General features: G+C 42.0%; 1 protein-coding gene and 1 long non-coding RNA gene across 2 annotated transcripts in view; one reads left to right on the forward strand and one right to left on the reverse strand.

The window, feature by feature from the left end:
* Window positions 1-24290, reverse strand: part of LOC311020381 — a 134612-nt gene that overhangs the window by 79601 nt on the left and 30721 nt on the right. The gene's annotated exons all lie outside the window — the stretch shown is intronic.
* bloc1s3 (biogenesis of lysosomal organelles complex-1, subunit 3) lies at window positions 10-2160 on the forward strand. Its single transcript, XM_084018884.1, has 5 exons — window positions 10-51; window positions 302-417; window positions 537-723; window positions 1070-1170; window positions 1328-2160. The coding sequence occupies exons 2-5, from the start codon at window positions 304-306 to the stop codon at window positions 1511-1513; spliced, it is 588 nt and encodes a 195-aa protein (XP_083875010.1). The 5' UTR covers window positions 10-51; window positions 302-303; the 3' UTR covers window positions 1514-2160.

Raw genomic sequence — 24290 nt, forward strand, 5'->3', positions numbered from 1 at the left:
AACACTTCCTAACTGCTCATGTGATTTGTGAATTTAGCAACAACGGAGAAGGTTTGACAGTTTTCTTATCTCTCTCTCTCTCTCTCTCATTTTTTTGACTGTTTTGAGTTCAACATTTAGCTTTTAGCTAACATTATATTATGGCTTCCTGATGAGTACTGTTCTGGGCAAAGTGATAGTAGGCCTACTGAATAACTTACCGCTATTACTTTTTAGCTACAGTTACAATGTATCGTTTTGTTCAATGTAACGCCCCCCCCCCCCCCCCCCCCCCTCTCTCTCTCTCTCTCTCTCTCCGTAGTCATGTCCAGTGGGTACCAGATAGTGGTGCAGGGTGAGGCCTCCGAGACGGACTCTGATGATGAGGTCTACATCACCTCCATGTCTGTTCCCCAAACAACCACAGTCGGAGCCAAGGTTGTGTAGTGTGTGTGTGTGTGTGTGTGTGTTTTAGTGTGACAGGGAGATAAATCGTGTGTTCATAATCATCATTAACTGTGTTTAATCTATATAATCCACCTGTGTCATGCTGTCAGGTTCCCGGGGAAGCGTCTGAAACAGACAGTGAAGGTGAGGAGGAGCAGGCAGGCCGAGCCTCCTCGCTGAGCCAGGGGAGCGCTCAGTTACTCCGGAGAGACCTGCCTCCTCTTATCGTGGTTAGAGACCATCCTGATATACAGTCGATCGTGGAAGACAGTCCAAGTCCCACACATAGGCCACAAGGTGAGGAATGCCATATCATAAGTAGAATAGTACATTATTCCAATGACAATACTTCTAGTGGGACAGATTACTCTCAATTCATTGGCCCATTTCCTTGCTCCTCATGATCTTCATTTAAAATTATTAAAACGGATGGGTGTTTGATGTGGTTGAAAGCTCTGAAAAAGCTGGCAATGGACCTTGAGTACTGTACTCATCATCCTTAAAATATAGCAAGTCATAAAACAACCTCCCTTCTTAAAATCATACAGTGTGATGTATGTCATCGTCATCGATCGAATGGATACTTGAACGATGCAATGGCGGTTTAGTTCCCAATTATTTCAGTTTGTACTCTTGTTTCCAGGCGACACCCTTTTGCAACAGAAGCTGCAGGAATCGAACAGCCGGCTGTATTCTGACGTGGGACAGACACTAAAGCAGGTTTATGGCAGTGCCAGTCGAGAGGTACGTAGATGTGTCCAATTCGCTTATTGTCATATATATAATTAAGGAATACAAAGGTCTTCGTACATCAGAGACAACTGCTGCATCCTATGATAAGCATGTTGTAACAGCTGATTGGCAAATTTTATTAATTCATCTTTTATCCTTTTTGTCAAAGGTGCACAGTGCAACAGCTCAGCTGAATACGTCGCAGAGTGCCATCATCAATGCCTCCCACAGCATCAGATTAATCCTGGATGACCTGAAGGCTGTGTCCGAGAAGATTGACATCATCACCAGCTGTCAAATATTGCCTGATATTAACATCAATAATCCAATTAATTATACTACGCCTTTACCTTAAAGAATCATGTTTCACACACTTTGTATGTATTTGTCTGTCAGGATTCTCTGTTCCTGGGGACGTTTCTGTAAACAGATAATGTTCTGTCATCTGACGTTTTGCAGCTGTCTTCACATAGAAATGTTTTCACAATATCCAATGTTCTCACTTGAAATGTATTGAATATGAATATAAATGTACTTTCAAATAGCATTAGCAGCAAACAAGCTTTCGTATTAACTAAACACTCTCCTGTGTTCAAAGCAGCTTGTCATGTCCCATGTATACCTGGTTCACTTTAATTGTATTGACACATATCTGCCACCAGATGGAGCCATTGTTCCAGACAAGACAATAGTCGCACAACACAATGACATGAGTGGTGGAAGAAGTATTCTGATCTGTTACTTGTGTTAAAGAAGCAATACCAGAATAGAAATACTCAGTTACAAGTAAACTCACACAATGAACATTTTACTTAAGTAAAAAAGTATTTGCATTAAAATACACTTAAAGTAGCCTACCAAAAGTTAAAGTAATTGTCATTAAGAAAAATAGACAATTTTAGAATAATATGTGTTATTGGATTATAATTATCAATACATCATTGTGGACAGGACTTAAAAGTTGCAGCTGGTAAATCATTTTCATTTACTTTCTATAATTGTGAATTTCAACCTGGGGGATCATCGTATCTTAACCTATAATAATTTATCATAATATATTTGTTACTTATATTTTTGTTCATCATTAATATGAATCTGTTAAGGAACACATCATCAAAAATCTGAATAAAAAGTCCATTATTTCCCTCTGAATTGTGGTGGAGTAGAATTATAATAGTTGATTAAAGCTGCAGTCGGCAAGTCTGGCAGATCGAGTTGACTCAGTCAAATTTCGAATGTTTCCAACACTCAGGCCCCTCCCCCTCTACCACCGAACTCCTCTGCTCCCTCCCATCGAGTGCTCGTCAGTGAGCGTGCACCAGATTCTGTGAACGCGTCTTCTCTCATCGATAAACGGCATGGAGTACACGCTACACAGAGGTAGGCAGGCTAACTTACTCATAGATAGCAACTGCTAACGTCATTTAGCATGTGCCTAGCTTGAGGCGTGTGCCTGTGATATTGTAACATGTGTGAGGAGGGAGGTGGGCTCTGTGGCGTGTGCACGAACTGTGAACTGCGTTAAGTGGACAGGATGATACGGGCGCGGTGGATTTCTGCAAAACAAACAACAAGCTCTAGGTGCATGTAGAGGCACTATATTTTTCCAAAACTGGATGATTTATGTTATGTTTATCGCAGCAAAGTGTCGGTTTCAGTGAATATGATCAAACAAAAGTTGCCGACTGCGACTTTAAATGTATTTACTAATACACAGTATACATTATATTTAATCCATACTGAGAGATATTCTCTTCCCTTCTGTCTAATATAATGATTTATGACAATTAAGTGATGCAAAGTGTTCCATTAGTTTTATAGGAAGTAACGATGATGATATGAGCTGAACATTTTTCTCTCCCTGAGATTTAGGCTACCTCTCTGCTGTTTCTCTTTTCATTCCTGGGCTCTGTTAGCTCCAGAGACCCAGGTCTGTAATAAATGAGAGAATAAAGGGATGCTGCTTTGTTTTGCTGTGGGGCCACTGACTGTCACACAAGGCCAAGAAGCTGCTCTTCTGCCCAGCCACTATTACTGTGTCAGGTCAGATTTTGTTGGCTCGTAGCCTGCCTCTCTGTGTGTGTGTGTGTTTTGTATGTGTGTGTTACTACCAGAATGGAGATGCCTTAGTGCCCTCTCATTTGTGTGTTTGTGTGTGCGTTTGTCACTTTGTATCTGACCTGTTGTGTGTGTGGTGACAATTTAAAGCTCTTTATGGAGATAAATGAGGCCCCATAGGGATATTTGTACTTAAAACTACCAGCCGCTGTCGTGTCAGACTACTTCAACTCCCTTGAGGGAATTTGTTTTACTTTTTACATCATAGCTCATTGTTCAGCAGAGAATTTTGACAATAGAGATCCATTGAGGCTTCATTACAGGCAAAGCTGTGGGGCAGAGGTGAGGTGTTAGTTAAGGTCATTTGTCATTAAATACCACTAGTCCGTGCAAGTGTTAATTTTTCTTAATTGGCCCGTAGAAGATTTAGAACGCATCCACTTTAGGTTCAGAAAAATGAAGATTAATTAAAAATGGTGAGGGATAATGTCTGACCACTGTGAATGTAGAGTGAAAAAAAGGGGTTAATTCAGTCCTATTTGTTAGTTCAGGTATGAGAGTCACCATCCCAACATGGACCTGTGAACCTTGCAGATATAAAGAAAGGTTTTAAACTGAGGTGAACATTTTGGTTTCACAGAGTAAAACCTGTAACATGCCAAATTATGCAATACTTACAAAACAGATTTTGAAGAAGTCAATTCCATCATCCCAGGGGAAAACCGGACAGCCGTCCTCATGGTTATGACATCTCAAAGGCTAAAACTAAGGGAAAGCACAAGCATGTGTTTTTTAAATGTATTTCCTGTAGCAAGCATCATTCTCACTATTTATAAAATACACTTGCTTGCTTACAAGTTTTTTTCTGAATAACGATCAGTTCAAGCATCTGTTTCACAGCAGGCATACTCAAAGTAAATTAACTACCTGAGAAATAAGTAGTAATAGGTACACAAATGTCATTTTAGTAAGCTTGGTGTTTTCTTCATTTGTAAATGATGACAAATCACATATCATTTTTCTTGCCTGTAAGTTTAGCTCCCCCTTTCTGTAATGCTCTAAAATGTTAAAAGTCATTAGAATAATAACTGTATTAATGATCAGGGATAATAATCCTGGTCTCACTGGACCAGAGGCAGTAGACCAGAGAAAGAAGCGATCATCAATAGATCAGCCACTGATGCAGATAACAGGAGTTTAATGAGACCCCGGGGATGTGTGATCGCCATTAGAGGAACCAGCTAAAAAAGCATTCCTCTCATCCCCAGGTGTCAATTATCTCCGTTCCCCTCCGTCCCAGCTGTTGACCGAGCTCCGGGTTTTGAGGGCAGCGTGAAGTAATTTGGAACGAGGGCAAACCCTGCACAACACCAGGGGTCCGTTTCACAAAGCAGGTTTAGTAAAAACCTTGAGTTAGTTAACCCTGAGATGAGGGAAACTCTGGTTTTTCGGTTTCACAAAGCCAGTTCAGCATAAATCTGAGTCAGTTACCCGGGTAACATACTCCGTGAACCTAACCTGCTCGCTAGCAGGTTTGCTTCAACAAACCCTGAGTTTCTCCCTACATGTCTCCGCCTTTTTCCGGAATCTGAACCAACTCCGAAAAATTGTGCCGTCCTTTCATCGTCAACCTAATCAATACGGAAATAAAAGTGATTCTAGCAGCTTTGCGTCGGGAGAGGATTTTGATTACCTTTCCTTTCAATCACATTAGATATTATCTAAACAATATTCTCCGACATTTTCAACATTTCATATCGCGGACATAATCCGCAACCAGATTCTTTGCCAAGCTAGCTTTTTTGCGAACGGGAGATTTATGAAATGTTTAAGTACATTTCTGTGTTGAAATACCTGCTTATATTTACTGTTTAATATGTGAAATATGATTAAAATCATATGCCTTAGTCAACATATTTGCGCAATATTCTTATGCTTAATTTTCAACTGAAGCCACTTTCTTTCTGTGACTGGGGGATTACCCCCAATGAAAATTATAATTTATTCATTGCACTACTTTGTGAACTACGGGAATTGAACCCCTGTCGCCTGCATCATAGGCAGCGTTGCTAACCGTTACCCCACAGTGTCGCTCTGCAAAGCTGAAAATGAACACTTGTTACCTTTAGATCAATCGCCTGTTTCATTCAGTTATACATATTAGATCGGGCAGTAAATGTCTGCCACGCCAACTATCGCTACTTTGCTGCAGTTACGTTGCTCCGCTTTCTCAGGATATGCTCATTTTCTACATAAACACTCGGTAATATCTAATAATACCCTCCCAGTTGCCATGGTGAATCGTAGTATCGGAGCTCCATTGATGATGGCTTTGTAGAGTCGGCAGGCACGCGCGTAACTCAGAGTTTACATACTCAGAGTTGACTGAACTAATTCAAAACCACTGTTCTGAAACCGAAAACTCAGAGTTGCCCATCTCAGAGTTGATCAACTCAGAGTTCAGGGTTAGGTTCAGAGTTTGTTGAACCTGCTTTGTGAAACGGGCCCCAGGTCTGAAGTATTACATCAACATCATCAGGCGTTGTTGATGATGATGATCGTATCCTCACCGCTAAGAAATGATGCCAAAATGACATAAGAAACAACTTGCTGTTCTCTTTCCTCACAGGAAAATAACAGCACTTCTGTATTTGCCAGCGCCAGTGAGGGTAAACATATTAATTGTAAAATATGAATATGAACATCATTTTTTTTTGTCCTGTAAAGACATATAAGAAATACGATTTCAGAATGAGTGTGGCATGATGGCATACAACATTCAACAACAAGATATCGTGTTTTTATGTCTCCCACGTCAAGGACATTTCTTTCATAATTCAACATCAGTACACGATAATGTTACTAATGTGTTTCCTGTCTACTGTGTCCTTACTAGAAGGTTAGCATTTAGAACTGATATGATGTTATGAGACCAGTTTCCAGCTGCATCCCAGTGGGAATGGGATTCACTAGGAAAGGGAAATGTGTCCAGACACAGTGGTGCTTGCACAATAAACGATAAAAGAATAGGTGCATCTGCAGGAGGATAGAAACAATACACAATGTGACTGTGGGTATTTTTCCTTCAAGGCTGGTGAACTTCTGAGCGACTTGTTACACTCAACAGGCAAATAGGACATTAGATTACTGTTTACATAAAACATCTTTCCTTGTTCCAGTGACAGTGGCTCGAGGCTCAGAGCCAGGGATGAGGTTCATGCTTGAGCTGGCAAACTAACTAAAGACTAAAATAGGAACACAGCAAAATAACGGACCAGGGGCGCCGAGGATGGATCATGAATGTTTGCGGTACAGAGAGTGCAGAGGGTAAGGGAGAACAGGAAGAGAGGGGAAGAGACACTCGATTATTAAATTATACTAGATTATACATGAGCTGGAGTCAGATCTGGAGACTATGGTGTGTATGAGTCTTTTGTAAATGCATTTGTGCTTGTGTGTGCACAGAGGGCAGCCACCCACATTAGATAGGTCAGTGGCTCTCTCATGGGGTGCCCGAGGACACACTGTTAGTTTATCTGGCTGGCTGAACACGGCTGCACACAACGGCACAGGTCTACCGAAGCAGCTACACAACTTTAAAAGAGCTCTGCTCTGTGGGTGTCTCCCCCACAACGGCTTTTTTTCCTTCTCCATACCGATAGAGAATTCAAGGCAACGCGAAATTAGGATGCATCCCGCTGACAAGCCGGAAGAACTAACAAGAGGAAAAACCCTCAGAGGAGCTTAAAAAAGAACAGCAGCACTCAAATTGAATCAGGGTGACAAAAAGTGAAAATGCGAATACGCAACTTCATAAGAACAAAAGAATTTGGAGGAACTCAGCTTGATTATGTTCAGATGAAGGGGTTTACTTTCAGGCTCCTCAATCTAATATCATAATAATGGTAAGTATGACAATTGGAAATATGTTTATATACTTATTACACATATTCAACACATCATGTCATCCCTGCAAACATGTACAAGTATCTAAATTATGATGCAAACACCTAAAATTCAGAGTACAACAGCAATAAACAATACACACCAGCTAGTAGACAAATTACTCAAAATCAGACCCAGCGCATATTTGCTCTGATTTTGACACGTGAAGGGGGTTTTAAAATAAGAGTCCCAACAAGAGATGCCTTTCCAGATTTTGCTGGGATTGTAATCCAGAACACATTGCTGGATGCTCAGGATTACAGCCAACAACAGCAGACTCTTCTGAGAGTCTTCTATCCTGCATTTCCAGAGCAAATAAAAGAGCTGCAGTTTCCCCCCAATCCTTCAGTTCAATCTTCTAACGTCAGAGGTCCAAAATAATATAACAATAGAGCTTGTAATAATTATTATCAAAGAACAGTGAAACTCTTTGAAAGTTGTGCTTTTCATTTTTAATTGGCATCAGCTATAATTATACATTATATATATATAAACATTGCATGAAAGTACACCAGATCTCACAGCATTTGTTCAAAGGATCGTAACAAACCGTTTCTTTCCATCAGCTTCATCAAAAAAAAAAAAAGGACACAATGTTGTTCCACAATTCTTGAGGAGGCAGTTTCTTTCTGTTAATAAAATAATTTGTCCCTCGCTGACAGAAGGAAACTGTGGGTTAGTCATTTTGTTTTGTTGCTTGATTAGTAGCTGCTGCCTTCTGGAATGTTGGTCAGTAAATCAGCAAGTCACACAAAACTTTGGTTAAAGGATCATTTCTCGGGCTTTCTCAGGGTTAGATGCCTGCATCACGTGTGCTGCCTGCTCATGGAATCACTTGCAAAGTGAAATGTAAAACAAACATTTTTTTTCATGCATGAGGACCTTTTCTCAACCATGTGCTGCAGCTAATACAGAAAATACCTTTAAAACTGAATCTGTTTTGCTCAAATTTATACAAAAATCTGTCTTCTTCTTCTTCTTAAAAAAAAAAAGACAGAATCTGAGACAACTCAATATTCTTCTGCTTTGTTGCTCTGAAATAACATTACAATATCTTAGGGATCCTCTCGTCCACATTATTTGCTCTTGTCTCAGACAGTCTGTGTCCAATATGCTCTCTCGGGCTAAAAATCAATTCAGCTCATGCATCATGAAAAAACATGAGGATCCGTCTTTGCTTTGGCTGAACATAACACGGTCGCCGGCTGGCTCAGAATCAGACAATGAACATTTTGGAATCCAGACTCCAGAAAGAGCTTTGCCTGTCTTTTGAACATTGCTTTCTTGTTGTCAGTGTTTTGTGTTAGCAATCCATGCTTCGGGGCAGTGGGTGAGAGTCCTAACTTAGGATCCCAGGTGTACTTTGACGCACCTGTTTTCCTCCGGCATTGAAGACTATAGCATACTGTGTGTGCATATGTTAGCCTATTTGCCTTATATAATCATAAAATAAATACCGTAACCAGGCATTAAATAAATCATAAGCAATGCAAAAAGTACTGTATTTGGATGCATGAGTGAGACATTTGTATAGTTAGAAGAAGTCCATGCTGTGTGTGAATTTTGAGGAGGTGGCTGAACGTCTATCGGCGCCTCCTCTTATTGGTCTACTCGACAAATCATGTTAAAAGTGGTCTCAATCGAAATCTGAGACTGCATGCATAACAAACAACAACATCTATCCCAGGCACTGCTATGAAGTTAGGTCGACTTATCAAGTGGACAAATACTGTTATCTCATATCAGGCGACGCTGTTGACTTCCTCCCCGACCAAGGCTACAGAAAACTATTATAAAGACTATACAACTGTTATTTCATGTCTCAATATACCATATAACCCTGTTTAAGTCTGTCTCATATATATTAATATTTTAAAATATTGGACTGAAAATTGTCAAATATTTTATAATAGCACAAAATAAATGTTTTTCAGTTGTTAGTGTTAAAAATATTTTAGAGAGTTTGACCACTAACTGTTGAAAATAAAAAATAATTTAGACAAAATTGGTACCATTTGGGGTTTATAAGTTGAAACCAATAGAGAGGCTAAGTCACATATTTTCACATATTTCATGTACTATACTTCAGTCATACTACAAAATGGGACTTTTTTGATGTGTAAAATTATATTTTAAATTAACAAACATAATATGTGTCATTCATGCCATAATCTATACGCCGTCTTTTGCCATTGACTACTGTATATATATATTTTTCCCAAATATTCCACTGGAAGGGGCGTGACTTAGCCTCTCTATTGCTTAAGCAGTGGTTAATAAATCATTTCTTTTTTCAACCATTAATAAAAACATTACAAACAACTCATAAACGTGTGTCTTGTAGACAAAAAAGTGTTCTATAAAGCATTAGTGGATTATTTATTAACCACTAATAAATGTATTAGTTCCAGCCTATAAACCCTTAAGGGGCCTATAAATGGCATCTCAAAACCTGTGCTAATGTCTAAGTAAACCTGAGTTGAACAGTTGAGTATTCTTCATTTGTTTGCCAACACCAAGTGACCCTTTAGAGGCAGAAACGAAAATATCTCCAGGGCGTTTATGTATTTTCAAAGTCTATGTGAGTGTATTTCTGCACGGCCGCGGCTGCGACCGCCACAGTCTGACAGCGGACGTCTGCCAAACCAAAGGTGGCTCACACTGTGCGTTGGTGCATTGTTAAAATGGATTTCGCTCAACGAACTCCACTGCACAGTGATGAGATGTGACAGGAAGTAAATGTGCAAGTCACATAGATCTCAACGTGCCAACATTCAAATCTCCCGACGTGTGCTGAAAGATGGGATGAAATTAAAGTCTTGAAGAGAGAGGCGAGTAGCAAGTGTGTGTGTGTGGGTTTGTGAGGACACGTTTAAGCTTTAGGGAGTGAGAGTGAGAATGTTTTGGGGGATATTTAACCTTTTTATCACTCAAAGCTGTGGTTGGCAGTGTATTTATGGTGTTATTGGGCAAAAATTCCATAATAACTTTTACATATTTGTATTTCAAGTGGTACTCGAGGGTAGGCAGTTTTCTGGAAAAGGCAAACCCCCCAAAAAAACAGAATTTGAAGATACCCTCATGCTGCAGCTCACCCTTCTCTGTCCTAAGCCCCTCCCACCAAACAAGCACAGACATATCATTCATTTCAATCACCGCTAGATTTTCTAACGCCTGAAAAACAGAGCGAGAAGGAGGTGCAGAAGACTAGCTTTCTTTCAGACTACTTGAGTTACAACATGCTTGAAAGGTTGGAATTTTGAGTGTGTTTGACAATATGATACAGAGAGTACTCTAAGCAGGTGTCCTCTGCTGTTTTTGCCCTCAACAAAGTCACTAATAATTCTTCATAAAAGTTAATTATTCCAGCAGGAAAAAAGTGGTGACTTGTTCATCCAGCATTCTGTAGACATGGCCATGGGAATACGTATCTGTACTATTCTACACTGTATAAAAAATAGACTGTGGTCAACAGAACCATAGATATTTGTGCCTTTCGGATTTGCAAGCAAAGCTGTCCCAACAAAACTCTCGATGAAAAACTGATGCTGAAGTTCACGTTTACAAGCCAACATGTGAAATTGTTCAGTGAGCAATCAGAGTTGCTGGATGTGGGTCCTCTCAGTATTATGTCTTCTCTGGCGTTAGCTTGTTGGTGGAGAAGAGAATGACAAGGATGAAGTGGAGATTCAGGCCGGTCCTCTGTGCTCGCGTGTCAGCAGGATTCAGGTTTGCTCCTCCATTACAGGCACAGTGCTGAGACCTAACATCATATCCATAGTGACGTGCAGCTCCAGTGGAAATGTTGGAACCAAATCCTGATTTTTTTGTGCCTTTATGACTTTCGAGACAGACGTTGAGGCCTTGTGCAGAGGTTTTACGTCCTCCTTTTTCAGTCAATCCACCCTGGTTTACCTTGACTCCTTTGTCGCGTTGGTCTTGATTTGTGCGACATTGTCTCAGTCCAACGCTTCCTCCTCTCTGATGCTTGTAGATCCAATCGCAGAAACACAACACCAGAAAATACACCGTTACCTTGCGGCGCCGACCTTCCACGGAGGGATCTTTGATGGAGCGCAGAGCCGCTGCACAGACGGCAACATCAACACCATCCAGTTCCATGTCTGGGAGTTCAACATCAGCAAGCAGGTCGAGCAAACAGTAACTGGAAGTAATGGCAGGTTTCACATCAGGTATTTTGGTCAAAGTGTGATAAAGATTATAGATATGCAAGTTTGGGTCAACAACTCATCATGCACGTATGTGAAAGAGTACTGCATCTACAAAAACACCAACTATAAGACACATGTATACAAAAATGGCAAATTATTCAAGTGTATTTCTTTTAAATAATATATAATTAGTCTCCAACTGCTATCCAACTATACACCATCAGGCACCTGCCTAAAATGTCATATAATCCCTATATGGGCTATGAACCTGTGCCAAGATAGAATATATACAGGTGTGGTTTAACATATTCTCCACGTCTACAGGTGCTGTTAGGTGTGGCAGGATTATCTCATAGCTGACTCCGTGCTCAGGCACATGAATATCAGACAGAGGTGTATATATAGACGAAGGCGAGCAGCAGGAGGTTGAGTACGATGCCGATGACTCCCAGCACGGCCAGGAATCGCTCCTCTGGTGTGCTCAGGTGTGGACACGTTACGTCCATGTAAAACTTTTTTCAGTCGCTCTACTAACTACAGAAATTAGTATTTAGCAAAGGGTGTGCGTTATTATCTGTATATTCGTATAAATGTTCTATAGGCTGTATAAATGTGGTCCCTTTTAATGATTTGTAGCAGCGTTCCACTTATTTGGTCAAGTTAACTCAAAGGTGCAACAAGATAGATTTAACTGGCAGTAATAATCTCGCGAAGGAGCTTGATTGTTGAAAGACACACTTTCACAAAGTTACGTAACGTTGAAGTATACGACCACCATCAGATCGAAGACACACGTCTTTCGTCGCATGAACACAGAGACATGCCTGCTAACAGTCATTTGACGTGACAATGTGTGAAACAGCTTGAGAAATGGGAAGATGCACTTTAAAAACAGGAGGGTGGTACAGATGACTGCAGCTCCTTCTCTGTGACAGAACTGTCTGGTGGAGGTAACTATGGCTACGATCCAGAACTCAATGATCTTCACATCTTGCTGCTCGCTCTGAGTAACCAAACACTCTTAAGTATAGAAATACTTAAAGAGGAGGGCGGCAGTGCTGAGAAAAGTTGGGGACAGCGCCGACGTCTCTGGCTCAAGCTCCAGCAGAAAAAGCTTAGGTGACGGAGGTGTAGATGTAGACAACGATGACAACTAAGAGGTTGAGGATGGTTCCGATGATGCCCAGTATGGCTAAAATCCGCTCCTCGCGGTCGTTCGTGGGGTCTTCCTCCCTTGCGTGAGCGCTGCAGACATAGCGGCCGCCGGGGACCATGGTTACCATCACAGAAGCCCACTCCCACAGGGCGCCACGCCTGGTGAGACGGTGATGAGGGCGGAGACGAATGGGAGGGTAAAAAGCAAAGAGGAGGAGAGGAAGGAAAAAGAAATGGGAAAAGGAGACAGAAGAGAAAGGTTAATTATTTCTGACACGCGTCTTTTTAGTCAAAAACATTCCCCTGCATGCATTTAGGGATTGAATATTAATAAATAAAACGCTTAAAGTCAGTGAAGAATGAAATGAGATTTTGACTGTTTGCTCTCTGACCCATATGTGCATCAATAGTAGAAGTGCGTCTTCCATTTTCCTCTTTCTTCCAGTTCTTTTTCTCCTCTTCCAACCAAATATTTCTCCCAACGTCCTCAGCTTTGACCTATTCTCTCCCTCTTGTTCCCAACTATTCGAACTTGGATACAACTCCATTTTGACCAATGGATCTATGAGCATCAATACAGCATCAATAATCTGGTGTTTGATATTTCTTATAGTCCAGAGTTCCCCTTTTCTCTGTTAATCTTTTTCTTTCCTCACTAAGCATTAGTGCTGATGTGCCGTCAATGGTGTCTGTTGAAAATAAATGAGGTTGGATGCTGATGAGGGAATTATCCACAGTCCTCGGAGACAGTTTGGGAGCGCAGAGAGGGGGGGTTATAATGATGAGTGTGTGTATTTATATCTGTGTGTGTGCTAAAATGAGAATGACTCCTGGCCGTTAAACAGGATGTGAGATTACCACGACACTTAGGTCCACTCGTGAGTTACTTAGACTAATTTAGTCAATAATTCACATCCCTTCAATAATAGCAGAGACGAATGTAGATCATTGAATATATACAGTTTTATGATGTATTGTTATGGACACTCTTCCCTCCCTGGATAACGCTTGGTCACGCACATCATGCAAAGGAAAAACAGCGTCTCCTGCCTTCTCTTCTTTCATTCCTGCTTTACTTTGTTGTTGTTGTTGTTGTTGTTGTTTCTTTTCATTTTGTAGGTGCTGCCCAACTTTTCAACATCCAACAGCTGTTCTGGCAGCCCAAGGGGTGTATATGTAGGGGACAGGGACATAGCAATATCTTTTGATGCAACCCAATTAGAGGGAATGCACAGCACACCTCAAAACTCAGTAAAGCCTACAGAAGAGAAAAGAAAAATGTGAAGATGACAAAACACGAGGGGAACGAAGAGAAGCCAAGAGTAAAGGAAAGTATAGAGAAAAGAGAACCCAGACGTTTTCCACCTTTATTTGTCCTTCAAATTAATATTTCAACACATCCATTCTATTACAGCCATTCAAACCGTTGTTATTCCACCACATTGCTGTCAAAAAAGAGCAGGGAGGATCAGATGTGATCTAGGTTTATAGTCTAGGTTAATATATACAGATTATTACAGATTTGTATCATACAACACTGTGGGATTCACCACCGGCTTTCCCCGCTGAATGAGCAACGCAGGGCAGTCTGCCCCATGAAACTCATGCATAATATTCGTCATAATTGGTGCAGATAGCTGCTCTGCTTATTTCGCTGTCAAGTTAATTTGTATAGGGTGTGATATGAATTCCCTGCGGATAGTCCATCTGCAGTGCAGTGTGCATTAGGCCTACTGGGAGTCTGAGAGGTTACACTGCCGGGGTAATCTCACGGAAACATCTAGAATGGAAATAAGATCATCTGTGACATTACATAAGGGGAAAAAAGATTGATTTACTGGAAAGGGATATAAAATAGTATGTTTGATAGTTTTGCTTCACAAATATTCATTCCGGTAAATGTGAGCAGTTCCCTTAAATAGCTGGTAACCATTAATCTGACATAACCAGGAGGTTTGATGTTCTTGAAGGACTATTTTGCCCTTCATTGCACGCGTAGTGCTGCCAATGAGGCCGTGTAATGCTCTCAACAAGCTTCATGAGCAAAATGTTTAATTTCAAGGATTTATCAGTAAGATGTCCTAGGAGAGAGCTTTTCGGACGTTAATGCAACCCCTGGGTGTAAGTGCGGCCTGAGAGTCTGTTGAGGACGAGGATTTATTTTATCGGACATGGATTTCCATTATTAAAGGAGGAAAATCATTTCTGTTTGCACACAATTGTTCTACAAATAAGATGGGGATTGGTTAAATCACAGGATTGCTCATTTGTGGAGGGACAACAGACAGACAGACAGACACACAGACACACACACACGTAGAGTAGTTAACAGAATAAGCAGTGATCGATAATGGATGGATGGATCATACCATGATTAAATTCGAGTTGACTGGCTCCAATGCTGTTAATGAGCAACTGACTGAGCATAAAGATTTTGCCCGACGTCTTTCTATTCACATTGGATACTAATGACTTTAGGGTTGAAGGTGATATTTGTAATCTATCTGTAATATTTAATTATTGTGGAATGATTTGACCTGAAATAAAAGCCACACCCCTCTAACAGGGTAGATTGTTAGATTAAGCTTTACATCTAGACGTGAAACGATTCAGTCACGGTGGATCAACTCACTGCTTTATCTGCCCGACATACTATTAATCAGGGTTGATGGTACTTTTGATAACAAGTAATTTCATTTTGTTTTGTTTTAAAATTAACATTTATTGCTCAACCTTTTCCCAACATGTCCTAAATGTGAATAACTATTTGTCTTATTAACACATAAACTATCTCACTTCTTCCCTGATCGCCAGCCAGATTAATCTTTATGTATCTTGGGGGCCTGGGGCGTTAAGATGCTGACCATGTAATAGCAATATTTCATCTGAAGACCTCTGTTGCACATCTTCCCTCAACTCTCCCCTCTCATTTTCTTTCAGCTCACTAATAAAAGCAAAAATGTATAAATAAAGACGATCCGACTCACATCTCTGACTGTCTCCGCTGCCATTGGGACCCTTTGATACATTAACATAATAAACAGGGATCCCTGTTGTAGAGTTATCTCTGCACAAACAAATTAATAACACAAAAAATAAAACTTTACTACTTTGGTCAAATACATGGCCTTTGCTTTTAATCCATCCTAAGCATTTAGAAACAGTGGGCTGCTGGAGAGAGATGGGATTCAGTGTGTTGCTCGAGGACTATTTGACAAAAAGGGATCATACCCCCAACTTCGTGATAAAAAGGACGACCTGCTCCACATCCACTGAGCCACAGACACAAGGATCAGGGAAAGCAGGAATCGCAGGTATTGATTAGGGACATTGATCGGCAGTGCCACTGACTCCACAGAAAGTCTCAATCAATAAGCTTACCGCTTTTGTGTTTACTACAATACAGACATTCTGTTCAGTCTGTCAGAGATCAATGAGCTGTAAAGACCAGCTGTTTGTTGCCAAAAGATACACAGTTGCACGGTGAGCAATACGGCAGTTAGTCATTTTATGAACCCGACATGTAAAAACACACGTGCTTTATATGCAGTATATTCTCAAAGCCTCTCGTTCTCTCTCTGTCTTACACACACACACACACACACACACACGGAGCTGATGCACAGAGTGATGGTGTGGGAACCAGATCCATATGACGTTAGAGCGTTCCTCGGCCTCGTTACGAGCTCGGCTGGCCAGCGCTGCTAGAATATGAGGCCAGCGGCCGTGAAGCAACTGTCACTTCGCCTCAGCCACGGCCCTATTTCCTCCACGTTTGTGCATGTGTGTGTTTTATAGTGTGTGTTTGTGTGTGAAGGAGAATTAGAGAGGGAAAGCGAGGATGGGTGCGCTTACTGTAAGATAGTGTGACTCCATATAGGTTTTGTATCATGACACCAATGAAGACCGTCAGTGTGAGAGAAAGCGTGTGTGTTTGGCTCTTCTTGCTTAGAGTTAGATAATCAGGTCAATAAAACACTAAATACTTTGTGTGTGTGCGCCAAAGAATAGATTGATTATGAAGCTTTGAGAGGTGGTAAAATGTTTGAAACGCAACAAGACAAAACCCCCTTGTTTTTGGGGTTGAATATTCAAAATACATTATTTGGCCGTATGTAAACAAGTTACATAAAACAGTTGCTTTAATCAGTAGAGATGTGGTAATTAAATCCTTGAATATAGCTTATATTAATAATTAAGCACTCTTTCATGCCTGTAGGTGGGGGTTGCTAGCACAATTAGTGATAATGACCTTGTTGATTTCAGGAGATAAAATTTGAGTAACAAGTGACAACGCTAACAGCGAAGATGGATACATATTTAAATAGTCAAAATACCATCACTGGACATTATACTGATGAAGAGCCCACTAAAAGAGAAACAAACACGGTGAGCTCAAGGAAGTACAACAAACAGTTGCACCAACTCCGCTCTCCTTAGTTTGAGAAGAAAACCCCCAAAACAAGAACACAGACGGGCAAATTCACAAAGAAGTCATTGGCAACCGCGATCTGCCCTGTACCAAGGTTGACTTCACAAAAGACATTGTGCCCACAATATTACAGCACATACACAACCATAAAGCTTTGCTCCTTTTTGCATCCGATTGCAATTATCCATATGGTCAAGTATAAATGTTGCCAAAAACACAGTATGTGGAAACAGGAAAATGTCCTGTGCTACAAGTCCTGACTGAGGACGCAGAGGACCTACTCAACACTTCGGACGAGGAACTTCAGTGTGACAGAGAGAAAGCGTGCCATGATCACTGGAGAGACTGGCTGTGACACCCCTTATAGTCGCTTCAGTTACCACCAACTCTCTGAAGATGCTAATCTTTTGCGGCTCTTAGCGCTCATCTTCCGTTTTTGCAATGAGGTTCATTTGTTTAAAAAGGGGCCAATCTTGCACCAAACTAATGCATCATTTCAATATGTTCAGATGCTTCTCAGCACATTTATGGGCGCATCTCACCAGTTTCCTTTTGTCTCGTTTGTGCAGATTTAGCGGCCGCAATTTATTTGGTTCATTGTGGTTCATCGTGGTCAAGTCAAAAAAGCCCCGCACTGTGGCAGACACTAATATTGTCGGCCTGGCATCGTGAACAAGATGCTAAAGTGAGTATAACTATGAGTCCTTACGATACGTGCTGGTGGTGTGCCATGACTCTTTTTTTTAAAAAAAAACAAAAAAAAAACAAGTGTGCCGTGGCACAGAAAGGATTGAAAAACATTGGTTAACGGCTGGTTTAAACAGGTGACCGGAGTCATGTGACCCACCTGGCACCATGTCATGTGCCCTCCATTAAATTGTGTGAGGATGGAAACATAATGCAACCCCTCTGGACCTACATCCAACACCATGGACGTGAATCCTGAGCCTTTCAATTGACCTTTCACCTTTGACCTTGGCCAACCTCCTGAGGCAACATGATGCTCATTTGGTGGACATGCAGTGTGCATGCACTCACACACAAGCACAGACACCGAGACACACATGGCAGCCACGACGGCGTACGATACAAGGTGTACTCACCACACATTGCACCGGGGGGGCAGCCAAAAACTCCCGTCTTTCTTCTCTTTATCCGAGCATGCTGGCAGTTTTTTCTTCTCCTCCGTCCCGCTGGTTTCTCTCACCTCCCTCCCCCCCTCCTCCTCCCCCTCCCTGTCCCCCCTCTCACCACTGCTGTTCAGGTCCAGCTCTGTCGCTGGTGGGGAGAATCCAGGCGACACACACACACACACACACACACACGCTCCCACAGCTCCGGGCGATGCTTTGAAAATGCGCACAGACACAGCTGGGATCACAACACACACCTCCTCACCCACAGCCACACAAACATATGCACCAACACAGCTGAGCTCCTCGACACTCCTTACAACCCCGACGACACACACACACACACACACACACACACACACACACACACACACACACACAGCTGGTCTATCTGCAGCTGAATGGAGACCGTGGCGTTGTGTCTTCCTGCGTTACTGGCATGATGTTTTGAGGAATCGGTGAGTCAGGTCGGACTCGAGGGAGTCTCCAATTCATTTCTTGAACAGATTAAGTTGAAGAATCGTCCTCATGTAGTCACAGAGAGAGAGAAAACAAAGTACACATCCTGCTTCCAATTAAAGGATCCGGCGTGTTGATGCACATCAAAGCATTTCCACACTTATACTTCCACAAGCCATGGCAGCAATCCTTCACTGGCCAAATGAGACCATTTCCAGATATGGTGGGAACAGATCCAATCAGTCCATGACAAAATGAAAACAGGCTTCAGCTGTGTGCGGCGTCTCTCATCTGGCAGTGACTAGCTCCCAGAGCGCCTGTCAAAGCGCGTACGGGGTTTCTGTTCTCGTAGAAAAAGAAGCTCTCAGTGATCACTCGTCGTTCTTCCTCGTTGTTCCCACGCACAAAGAAGGTCCAGCTCTTCCCTCAGTAGTTATTCTGCTCTGCCCAAGAACTTGCACAGCTGGTCCAAAAAAACCCTCCAGGAAGCCAACTGCAAATGCGTTTTTGTCTTAATTTGCAGCAACATTTTAACCTCTGCTGTCATCTGACACATAACAGCTTGTCTATTCCGGTGTAAAAAAAAATCCCTTTGAATGAAAAAGCAGCTGTGTTTCTTCCTTCTGTTCCCCCTCTGTGGAGCAAGGAGCGAGCTCTTTCCAGAGTGGCCTGTCAGCATCAATATTTAACAGGAACCTCTTGCTGTGTTGCTGTCACAGTTAAAGTTTCCACATCCCTGTCGTTGTGCGTTGGATGACATGTTCTCGGGTCTGCAGTGTGTTCTTTTCCAGCTCGATCTATCTCCTTTTTTTAATGGTCAACCTTATTGAAGCTTGTAAAACTCAATAATGTCCGCTCGCTGGGGACAAGACAGTCACTCAGGACTCTCTGCCCTGGAGCTGCTTATTTCGTTTTTCATTAAGCCTGTCCTTCTGGCGTTTGCCTTTTTTTCTGTCTGTCCTCCAGCAAACCTTCATTCAAGCTTCCCTCAGCCCTCTTCAGTCCTACCAAACCGTCTACTTTCTAATCTCGCCCTCTTCTCGCCTTCTTCTCTCTCTAGAAAGCTGATTCACTTGGCCTATATTTCACTGTGTGGCTGCTACTGTCTCATCCTGTCCTTCTTCTGTCTCATGACTGCTCGATTCTGCTCATGTCCTCTCCGTTTCCCCCGTTTTATATATCTCTCATTGTTCGTCTATCTCCCTCCAGCTTGTCTCTTGCATGCCGAATACACAGCATTCTAGCTGCTGTGCTCTGACTCATACTGCTCTCTCCTCCCTTTTCTTTCCAGAAGCTTGCAAACGTTCCTCTTTTTTTTTCTTTTTTTTTTGACTCCTCTCTCTAACAACATGTCAGGATCAGTTCAGCATTTCTCTTGTCTCAGACACTGAAATGACACCTTTGCATCCTGAAGGACAGCCTGCGGATGGACAATCAAGCGAGAGAGACTTTCCCCAACATGAGTCTGCCTTTAAATGTTTGTCTGTTTCTCTCCCTGTGCTCTTACATCTGCTGACAGTGTGAGCACAGGTGGTTTCTTCTCTCCTCTTCTGGACAGCTGAAGTGCCTTTTCACTTGCTGTGGTCAGTGATGCTCCCTTTCCCCCCTTACTTTATCCCCTACTGCTGTTTTTTTTTCTTTTCTTCATTTGTCACAGTCTGGAAAGAGAATAAAAGCAGTGGTAAATGTTGCCTGAAAACACGCAGCAGAGAGACTCTGAGAGGGACAGAGAAGGACTGGAGGAGACGGAAGTGTGGAGATTAATACAATAAAAAGAGATGCCTTCAGGATCTGTGGAAGTGACAGCGGAGTAGATATGGAGGGAGGGGGAGGATGAAGGGGGGTGTGTGGAGAAAAGCTTGTGTGTGGGTAGATTGTGGGAGATGATTGTAAGATGGATATGGAACGAAGCGAGAGGAGGAGCTTGACGGACGGGAGGAAAGAATGGATGGATGAGTGGATGGAAGCCCATGGATGGATGGAGGGTTAGATGGGGGGTAGAGGGGGAGGAATATGAGACTTATGTGCATGGATTTATGGATAAACGCATTAATGCTTTGACAGGTTAACTGCTCTTCTATGACATCCAGGAAGTCTTTGATGCAGCTGTCATGGAAGAAAAGGGCCTCTCTCAGTCTCTCGTCAATATGATTAGTGTTAAAAAAATATATAGTATAAAAGCTGAATTATTAGTTTGCAGCTATTTGATATTTTACCTGTAGGGGAATCCTCTGGTGCTCTCTCTGACAATGCTCTGCTCCTCTCTTAATTTCTCTCCATCTCTCTGTCTGCTCCCGCAGTCTCAGTCAGTGCTATCACTAAAATGCAGCATCCCTCTTCCCTCCTCCTCCACGTCCTGTCTCTCCCACTCCGTTTCCCTCCCCCCCTCCCCCACGCACTCACACTTTTCCCCCTGCACTCTCTATATTTGTCCTTTGCTGCCTCTGTTTCTCACTCTCTCCTTCCATGTCCTCTCCTACTCCATCTTCTGTCTCGATGCCCCATATTCCATCCATCACAACCTCTCCACCTCTCTTTCCTCTCACTTGCTTCTTTTTTTTGTTCACCCCTCGCTCGCTTAGAGAAGCTTCGAGAACATGGCCGGGCTCTGGGACTGGAAAGCTCTCAGGACACGTGAACACCATTCATCACCATGCCACATGAATAATAAACACACAATACATTCATATTTTCTCATATTCATGCACACGTGGAAAATACACACACACACACACTCTCTTTCTGCCTCTCTCTCTCTCTCTCTCTCTCTCTCTCTCTCCATCTGGCCAACAAAAACAACATGTCCCACTGAAGAATAAACATACAGCGTGTTTTTTTTATTATGCATGCATACCTGAGTTCACGTAGTCCAACATTCACAGAGCGCACACACACACACACACACACACACACACTCAAACACAACACACTGTCGGCGTCGGTAATAAGCCAGCTTTTCTGCAGTGTCAGATAAAAGCTACAAATCGATGAAAGATGGAACCAAAAATGATGATTTGTACTGCGTGTTCATATGACACAGTGACACAGCACACACACCGAATGAAGAACGCTTTCATTTGAAATGGAAATTGTGTTTGACAAACAGCGACCGACCCACTGAGCAAATAAATGAAACATCAGCTCCGTTGTGTGACCAGGGAACGAAAGAGAGAGAGAGAGAGAGAGAGAGAGAGAGAGAGAGAGAGAGAGAGAGAGAGAGAGAGAGAGAGAGAGAGAGAGAGATTGATTGTGTGTGTGTGTGTGTGTGTGTGTGTGTGTCCGGATTTGTCTGTAACCTCATACTGAACATTTGTGCATACATGTGTAAACTACGACATGTATCACATTGTCCCTTGTGTGTGTGTGTGTGTGTGTGTGTGTGTGTGTGTGTGTGTGTGTGTGTGTGTGTGTGTGTGTAGCTGGTTAGAGCTGTCCTTCTGGCCTCTAGCATCACCCAGTGCCACCATCTGTCCTGCCAGCCAGATGGTAACGGTGCGTTTGTGTGTACGAGTGTGTCGTAGGAGACGTTTATTTAAGAGAACTGATTCAAAATGGTCGTTGGTTATGCTGTTTATTGTTGAAATAACCAGCAGAAATTGTGTTTGAATGTCTGTTAGGACTCCAGATCACAGGATAAATCTTAATTTAGCAGTATGTCAAAGACACTTCCGGATACATTCATTTTTCACATTTAATTTTGCATTTCTGTTGGAATTTTGCCTCCCACATATCAGTATTGCACAGCCACATTAGCCTGTGAAACTAGCTGCTGATGGAGCTGCACAGATTAACAGCAGCCATTAGCAATGATTGGCTGTGGACAAATGTGGTTATGTCTGCAAGTTCACACCACACTCCTTGTTTAGTTTTGGCCATTGGGTTGATAAGTCTAATAGATATCCTAAATTCCATTCTCTTTTACGGTCACAATTGGTAAAAAAAAATTAAATAAATGTTGGCGATGTCATATTTCATCAGTCACCTTACAACTGTTAAAGCCCACATACAACACAGGACTAACAATCATGACTAATATAGCCACTGGTTTAAAGCCATGTGACCTTTCAATTAAAGAATGCATGCATTATTTATCATAGTTGACTCGTCTGTGAGTCACAATGTCAGCAGAGCATTTCTTACATATAGAGTGAGCAGCTTCAACATTGCACAGCCGTGTCAGGAGTGTTTACGTCATGTGTCGCTGACCATTTGACATGTGACAAAGTTGGCAGTGAAGACCTGAACAGGAAGTGGGACGTATCTCTGCAATGCTCTCTCAAGTCATCTAAACATGGGCAGTGGTGAGACGCCTATATGCAGTGGTGAGATGCCTATATGCAGTGGTGAGACGCCTATATGCAGTGGCGCAAAAAAGTGGGTATGCACTATTTTCGGAGCATAAATATAACCCTAACCCCAACCCAAACCCTTACCCCAATTTTCACATTTTGTCTTATATCTCGGGAACGGAGGCTCGTAGAGACTCAGGAGTTGGGGTCTAATCTAATTCGATCCTTCTGAGTCTAATTATTTATAATTATGGAAGTCCTACAGTGGCTGATATGCTTTAAAATAAACCTTTATCATTTGAAGCCCCTGTGTATAAGGAAGCTGACTGTTAAGAAGATTAGCCTTCACAGATGCTGTCATGGCAATGGCCATCTCCATCTAGCACTCCTTACAGTAAAACCTCTGTCTCCCTGGTCTCTGTTGCAATATTCATCCATTTAAGGGCTGAATGCTGAATGCATTTCTGGGCCAAATACGTTGCATCAAGTCAACTTGGCTGTCGACTACTTTTAATCTTAAAGGCTCCCCCATAATGCGACAGACCAATACATCTTCATCTGTGGCTGAAATTCTGCTTGACTGTTGATTCCGCTATGCTCTTTCTAATCTCGCTCACTAATGTGGCTGAACGGCTAACCAGGAGAGTCCACTCGCCTGTCTTGTCCCTCTGAGTCTTCATGAGTATGCAAGATCTGCTTGAGTACATTACAGGGAACATTAACTGGAGGTATCTGAATTCCTGGTCATTTCTCTTTCATGAGTAACTGCTCTTCAACCCCACATAAACCTGCAACTGCAGCAGAAACACATTGTAAACACCACATTAACAGCATTTTATCAGATTAACATCATCAATGTGTCTTACCCTTATATCCCTGTTAAGATTAGCAGTGTTGGAAAAATCCATAAAAATGGTTTGCTGTGATTGAAAGTCTGAAAAAAAACTTCCCACATTTTGAATTTCAAACAAAAACACATGTTTTTAGAGAGGCTTATCAAACAATTAAGGAAAAAAAACATTAAGCACAAACTGAATGCCCTGCTCTCAACAATGTGCCCTTGAGCAAGGCATGAACCTGTGCTTGAGTGAAGCTGCTCAGGCATACATGCATGTATGCAGCTTTCTTTGCATCTGAAGCTCCTTCCCCGGGTCATAGCTGTTGTTGGAATGTGTTTTCAATTACTTTGCTTGGTTAAATAACAAAAATCCTCAAACAAAGTCTCACCTGAGGCTTTAGTTGACTAGAGAATATTGTGAACAGCTGTGGCTAGCTTGCCTAAAGCACATTGCTTCTCAATGGAAAATCTGCATGAGCTGCAGGTTTTTGGGGAGGGGATTTAGAGATTTCATTTAATATTGTTTTTGATGGGTACATTTTCCTGTGTCGCTATACTTGTAGTTCAGTTGGAAGTGTTTGTCTTGTTTGCTCCAAAGATGGTTTGACCAGCTGTTATATACTGTATGTTCCCCCTTGTGGTCATTTTGAT

The sequence above is a fragment of the Eutrigla gurnardus genome, assembly GCF_963514095.1.
Source record: "Eutrigla gurnardus genome assembly, chromosome: 10".
Lineage (NCBI taxonomy): Eukaryota > Metazoa > Chordata > Actinopteri > Perciformes > Triglidae > Eutrigla > Eutrigla gurnardus.

Bases quoted from the DNA above. Each gene is read 5' to 3' on its own strand.
- bloc1s3 (XM_084018884.1), top strand. From the start codon at position 304: ATGTCCAGTGGGTACCAGATAGTGGTGCAGGGTGAGGCCTCCGAGACG. The intron at 724-1,069 runs GTGAGGAATGCC...TCTTGTTTCCAG, and splicing joins TCCCACACATAGGCCACAAG to GCGACACCCTTTTGCAACAG. The intron at 1,171-1,327 runs GTACGTAGATGT...TTTTTGTCAAAG, and splicing joins ATGGCAGTGCCAGTCGAGAG to GTGCACAGTGCAACAGCTCA.